This window comes from Triticum dicoccoides, chromosome 1B (genome assembly GCF_002162155.2).
Source record: "Triticum dicoccoides isolate Atlit2015 ecotype Zavitan chromosome 1B, WEW_v2.0, whole genome shotgun sequence".
In the NCBI taxonomy this organism is placed as follows: domain Eukaryota; kingdom Viridiplantae; phylum Streptophyta; class Magnoliopsida; order Poales; family Poaceae; genus Triticum; species Triticum dicoccoides.
This window is the reverse complement of record NC_041381.1, coordinates 101180726-101187768: the sequence shown is the minus strand read 5'-3', so window position 1 is coordinate 101187768 and position 7043 is coordinate 101180726. Positions and strand designations below refer to the sequence as shown.

Here is a 7043-nt window from a genome sequence, read left to right as displayed (position 1 = left end):
GTGCCGGGCGTGATGCAGCAGGACCGATCGGAGAGGTCGTCGCTGCCAGACGCGCTGCCTCTGGCCCGCTACAGCCGCTCGGCCCCGATGGCTCGGGACGAGGCACGGTGCCGATCGGAGAGGTCGTCGGCGCGGGTGCAAGGGGTTCATCCTCCCCTGGTGGCGCGCGAGCACAAGGGGATCGAGAGTGAGCTACTCTCACCGGCCGATGGGCTTGCCGGGGAGAGACCGCCAGTAGCGAGGCGGAGCCTGACGCGGCTGGCAGGGGTGCAGAGGAGAGATCTGGCGAGGCGCTCCAGATCTCTGCTCCAGCGACTTGGCTTCACATCGGCCTGCATGCATATAATAGAATTAGATTAGACCGAGATGAGAAAATAAGAGCGAGAGACACACAAAGGGGGAGGGGGAGGGGACGAGATCCGGCGGCGGCGCCTCGCTCCGGTGGAACGTGGGGGCGCTAGCGACTTTGGAGGCTTCACACTGGCTGCGGCGTTTGGGATGAGAAGGAAAGATGGAGCGAGAGAATAAGTGAGATGGGATGCAGTGCATCTGAATGGAGACGGATGGATAAGCATTGCGCTGGAGAAGAAAGTGATGGCCTGATGTGTGTACGTGCCGGCCGCTGGGCTCCAACACGTGATGGCCTGATGGTTGTACTGCTTTTAGTGCAAAAATAAAACATTGGGAGAAATATAATCTTCCAAATTAAATAAACTTTCCAGTAAAAAACATAATAAAAAGTATTATGATAATTTTATAAATGCTTTAAATGAATTACGAAATTCTCAAAGAGCGTGTAAGGGCATCTTCAATGTCCACCCTAAAAGTGCATGCAACCGTCCGGTTAGGACGTATTTTGCCTGTATCAGTCCAAACTTAATTTTCCAACAATATGAAAACAAACCCTGGGACTTTGCGGGCGTCCGGACCACCGACACGTTCGATTCTATCTGCCATGGCCCACCCAACCCCCTGTCCATACATCTATCCGCCTGAAATGATCAGCGCCGTTCTAGAGCACCCGTATCGCATTCATGCCGGCTCAGAGCGACGCGACCTCTCACTAGCAATCTAGCATTGAAGTGGCGCCGGTCGTAGATACTTCATCCCAGATTATTAGTGATGCTACTTTCAGTAGTTTGGCTGTCCGACTCTGTTATGTGAATCCACAAATAGCCCCGTAGTCTATTTTTAGTACTAATAAAAATGCGAATTTTGAAATAAGATATTTAATAACTTATAAATGTTTGTCGATTCAAATAAATTTCATGATTTAAAAAATGTTCATATATTAAAAAAATCTCAATTTTGAAAACAAATGTTCAAGAAATCAGAATATGTGCATAATTATTAATAAAAGTTGTTTTATTAAAAATGTTAATGAAATTGAACAAAAGTTTGCCATTTCAAAAAATATTCATGAAATGAAAAATATCGTAGAAATTTAAAAATAGTTCATGACTCACAAAATAGTTTATTGATTTATAAAATGTATGCTGATTCAAAAAAGATCATGCAATTTAGCAAAATGTTCATTAAATTAAAAAAATGTACATGAATTTCAAAATTTGTTCCACCAGTTTCCAAAAAATATGTTCGCCTATTCAAGAAAAATGTTTTAAGAAACATCTCAATTGTCAGTGTTTTTTGCAGATAGTATAAAATGTTGATGAATTCAAAAAATGTTCGTATTTTAGAAAACATTCAAAATTTGTAAAGATGTTCAAGAATTTGAAAAATGTTCACGATTTCAAATATATTGGCGAGTTTAGAAAATGTTCATGATTTTAAAAAATTGTTCACGATGTGACGACAATGAGAGTGATAGTGTATCTTGGTGATGCAGCAAAATGTGGTTATGGCCATTGAAGATTATAATTTTTTTCTCCCATTGCAACGCACAAGCCTAATCTCTACCTAATAATAAAGCAAATTGGATTTCGGCCATCCGTCACACACCTTTGCAGAAAACTCCCTGCATTTTTCATGAATTAACCCGCAGTATACACTTAAGTCATAACCGAACCGTTATTTTACATTTTTACGGAAACCCCCCTGGCGTATTAGATAATTCACCCGCCGATCATATATAAGTCAAACAAATGTTTTTCTAAATTTTCCATATCTTTTAAACCGTAACTTCGATTTTAACATGTTATATATGAAAATTGATTAGAAAAATGTGTAGAATCTGAATATGATGTTATTTTGTTTGTTAAGTATTTTTTAAATATTATTTTAAAAGATATTTAAGTCAAACAAATATTTTTCTTAATTATCCATATCTATTAAACCGTAACTCCGATTTTAACATGTTATATATGAAATTTGAATAGAAATATATGTAGAATTTGAATATGATGTTATTTTTACCTATTAAATATTTAAAACATTATTTTAAAAGTAAACTTGTAACCTATAGGGCACGTCCGTTTTTCTTTCGTACCGCGACGATCTGGATTGCAAATAAACAACCACTAAAATCATAAAGCGACGAAAGAAAACATCAATAACCACACATGAGCACCTCTGAAAAAACTGGCAGGGGAAAAACAACATTCAAACATACTTTGGTTTGTGTGAACACTGAGGCCACTGAGGGTGAGAAGGAGAATAAGCGGCAACATAAAAATGATGCCTCGCTAAAATAAAGGGCATGAACATATTATGGTTATTGGGTTAAGAGTGTGTGTTATTTTTTCTCCCGTTGCAACGCACGGGCTCTATTGCTAGTATATATATATATATATATATATATATATATATATATATATATATATATATATATATATATATATAGACTTGCTAAACTAATCCTGCGCGCATTACTTCTTAGGGTACGCTCCGGCCAGACCCAACCGGCCAGAATACGCGCTATCTAGCCGCAAGGGCGCGCGCGTCGTGAAAATTCCACCGTAATGGTTTACGACCAATACTGGTCCACTCGCTTTGCCAGTTCCATTCCTTCGTAAAAAATAATTACTACAATATGGTACATGCATTACTACATAGCAGTAATACGTTTACCATCCGTTCGGATTGAAGTATCTGTAATCCGTTCGTTGGTAAAACAATTTATTCATTACCATCCACTCCATCATTTTACTGCCGGGAGTTAATGAGCATGTAGTAATTCGTTACTACATAATACAATGGAGTAATGTGTTAACAGAGCAGGGTCGTTATTTTTCAACAAAAGGCACATGCAGTAATGCGTTACTACATAGCAGCCTAGTTTTACTATGTTTACCATGCACATTAGGATATAAGCATCTCTAATTTGTTCGTTGGTAAAACAATTTGTTTCATTATTACCACCCACTCCATCCTTTTTACTGCTAACAAGTCATGTAGTAATTCGTTACTACATAATGGAATTGATTTACTATGTTGACCAGACCAAGGGATCGAACCATCTCATTGCTTGGTAAACAATTCTCATCCATTACCATCTCTTCTATCTATATTACTACAAAAAATTAGCGACCTACGAATCAGGACGTCGCGAACAATGCATGGTAACCAAATTAAGTCTGTTACTTTTTCTTACAAACCCTTTTACCACAAATGTGCCTACTCCTGGTGCGACCCGCCCGCCCGATTAGGCCGGAGCGCACGCTAAGGCATTATACGCGCTCGCTTACAATAGCGCAGCCGTATATATATATATATATATATATATATATATATATATATATATAGGCACACTAAACTATCACTACACATCTCAAATGCTAAATGGATACATACCAGATCATTTCTACCCTCAACTTCATGCAATCCTCAGGTTTTGTAATCAGAAGAGAACAAACCCGATTTTTTTGGCAAGTGCAATTGCCTCATGAGTTCTCGAAATCCAAAACTTAATATATGAGAACATTAAGATTCAATAGAATGAAGCAAACAAATATACAAGACACTAAAGCTGCAATGTAACGAAAATATGATACCTCTGAATGAGTTTGAATATATGCATCAAGAGCTTCCCCAGATTTCAGAAGTATCCTAACAAGGAATAATGCATTATAGAAACGTAATTCCTTCTCCTTCCGCTGCTTTGCTGCCTTGTATATTTACCAATTTGCAATCCACACCCCTCCCTTATCATGGACAATATAGAATCATCAATACGGTTCTTGATCGTATCAAAACCATTGAGCTTACGGAATCGCCTTTGAGCTGCAAGGAGAAGAATAGCTGCAGGGACAATCTTCCCATGCTCGATGTAATTCCAGAGCTCATCAGCAACATTATCCGTGTGAGCTGCAAGCAATCTAATGGTGTCCAAGAAGATCTTCTGCATAATACATGAATACAGAACTTCTTTACTGCTAATGTAACCAAAGTAGTAACAGATGTAAGGAGGGACTTGATACAAACCATCTCAGGCAGGCAAAGCAGATGTATGAGCTTGTAGATGTACTCGACATACCCCTTCCTGTAGCTCTCGTCAGCTAATAGATTATCCTCCAGATACTTATGCTGGCAAGTGTCCTCGATGGCAACATGGAGTGGCAGGAGGCCCTCGATGATTCTTTCACCTGAGGTGCGTAGATTAGCCAATGCACCATGGCGGAGTAGTATCTTAACCATGTCGGCGGAGAATGTCTGGGCAGTTCGGTGGAGGGGGAAGTACCCGAGGCTGGTCATGTAGTTGGGGTTGGCGCGCATCCCACGGAGCTTAGGCTCCTTCCCCTCCAAAACAAACTTAGCACAGCGCAGGGCATTCTCTGTAATAATCAGGTCAAGGGTTTGTGGGGTGACGACATATCCAGCAACCAAGTGCCCCCTATACTTTTTGAAGAGGTTGAGGAAGCCCGAAACACTATCTTTTCTTAGAACATTCGCCAGATGGCCGAATATGTCATAAAATTTTAGCATTGTCTCCTAGATATCCATGTTTAAACAAGATGAAGATCAATCAGTTCAGCTATCCAACTAACAAATTAAGCATAACAACCAAATTGTATTCTATAAAGATAACTTATATTATTGAAATCGGAAAACTTGTATTTTTCGTCCCTAAATTGTTTCCTAAGTGGAACTTTCCATCCTAAACTTTTAAAACATCAAAAGCTGGTCCCTCAAAAAAAATGGTCTTGTCCATATGAAAGCAGTTTTTAATAACGTGATGTTTATGTGTAGGTCACATTGTCGCCATGTGTTTGGCATGTACAAATTTCCTTCATAAAGTTCTCATTAGTTTATCAAAAAATCTGAAACTTTGGGAAAAGAAAAAAAATGTAAAAATTAAAACTTAGAAAATGACAAACATATTCTCGGTATTTTCACCATATCTTTGGCATGTACAAATTTCCTTCATAAAGTTCCCATTGGTTTATCAGAAAATCTGAAACTTTAGGAAAAAAACGTTAAAAATAAAACTTAGAAAATGACAAACATATTCTCGGTATTTTCTGATTTCCATGAAGTTTGAGTTATTTAAATGCTCCCTTTCATTATTAAAGTTATTTTTCATACAAAATATATACCGTGTGTGCTTTTGGGCCTATGATCTAGAATAATTCTTATCTATGGATTAACATTTTTTTTCCTGAAGATAATTGATGATGCGGGAGACCCGTAGCATGAATGCATAGCGTAATACAAAAAAGTTGATAGTTGAGGGATCAATTTGGGTGGTTTAACCTTGAAAGAGTTTGGGGGTGGAAGCTACATTTACATTACAACTGGAGGAATGGGAATATGGGATACATGATACAGGATAAGCTAGAAATAAAAGTTGCAGGCAAAACACGAAGAATGTTGATTAGATTTCAAACGATATGTCAACCATACGAAACGATGGACAGGTCACAGGTGTAATCGAAGAACCTTAGGGGTGCGGTCCGGGACGATTATGTTGGTGGCTCTGACTTCGGAAAGGAAATCCGCAATCTGACGCAGGTACTGAAAGAGAGGAACTGTCAGCCAAGAACAACTCCCAGAAGAAGTGCAGTAACATCATAACATGAGGGGGCACGTTAATTTACCTTCATGTTATACTGATGAGGGCATGTTAAGGCGAGTATTGAGGGGTGAGGAGGCGGGCGGGGAGGGTTCCATGGATCATCAGGCCTATCTGTGGCGCTTTTACTGTTGTCTTCACGGCAGGGAGCATCATCCTCTTGGGATGTTGTCGACCCGCCTGTGGCTTTGGGAGTAGCATCATCTTCGTGATCAACAGCTTCCGCTGCTGCGTGGCTAGTTCCGCGGGCTGTCTGCATCGGCGTTGGCTGGCTGAAAGAGGAGACGGGGCGAAACAGTTTGGTTGGGGTGATCAGATCAAATGCCCAAATCCCAGCTAGAAGTGGTGGCCGCTAGGAGTCCGACGGACGGATGAATCCTCCACATGAGTTGGGGGCGGGGGCGGGGGCGGGGGAGTGCCTGCCGGCGCTATCGGGACTTCCGGCGTGCCTCCGTCGCCTCCTCCTTTGCCCTGAGCCGGAACGACGACGTGTGCGGTAGGTCATTTTTTTTAGGGTTACGTGTGCGGTAGGTAGGTAGGGGGCACTGCCACGTCGCGAGCCCATGTTGGGGCCCAATGGGCTACCTCATGCTGCGCAAATTAATTACCGGGCGAAGGTATTCGTTCAGAGAGCTCCTCGCCAGCGCCTTCAGCGCCGGTAAGGAGTTCCGGGCGCCTACGTGCTTTCTTCGTGGGCTGAATTGTACGAAGCCCAGTTCGTTCAACAACATGATAAACAATGAAACGGGAACAAAATATATATTAGAGCATCTCCAACGGCCGCGCTAAACTAGCGCCGCGCCGCAAATTAGTCGGTTTTAGCGCACGCGCAACGCGGCGGGTCGCTTCAGCGGGCGCGCAAAAACGGCGCGCGCGCTATAACGAGTTGGGCGCGCTGTCGGAAACGCCATCCCGCGCGGTGTATTTCGGGCGCCTGCTACAGCGCACGACACACTCGACCGCTCGCGCCGCACTCTCTCCTCTCCTCCTCCTACGCCCCGCGCGCACCGGCGCCGGCGCCCTGCCACCCATGGACGCGCACACCGGCACCCCGCTCACCCCGCTGTACAGCCGC

At 42.1% G+C, this 7043-nt stretch overlaps 1 protein-coding gene and 1 long non-coding RNA gene across 2 annotated transcripts; both read right to left on the bottom strand.

The window, feature by feature from the left end:
* Window positions 1-597, bottom strand: LOC119321701. The gene is made up of 2 exons (XR_005155153.1): window positions 394-597; window positions 1-332 (listed from the first exon to the last, which is right to left on the bottom strand). It is a non-coding gene; the product is annotated as an uncharacterized LOC119321701 (long non-coding RNA).
* A 3256-nt stretch (window positions 598-3853) lies between these two features.
* LOC119321672 lies at window positions 3854-6351 on the bottom strand. The gene is made up of 4 exons (XM_037595255.1): window positions 5994-6351; window positions 5836-5910; window positions 4381-4887; window positions 3854-4297 (listed from the first exon to the last, which is right to left on the bottom strand). The coding sequence occupies exons 1-4, from the start codon at window positions 6225-6227 to the stop codon at window positions 3995-3997; spliced, it is 1119 nt and encodes a 372-aa protein (XP_037451152.1). The 5' UTR covers window positions 6228-6351; the 3' UTR covers window positions 3854-3994.
* Window positions 6352-7043: the final 692 nt, after the last annotated feature.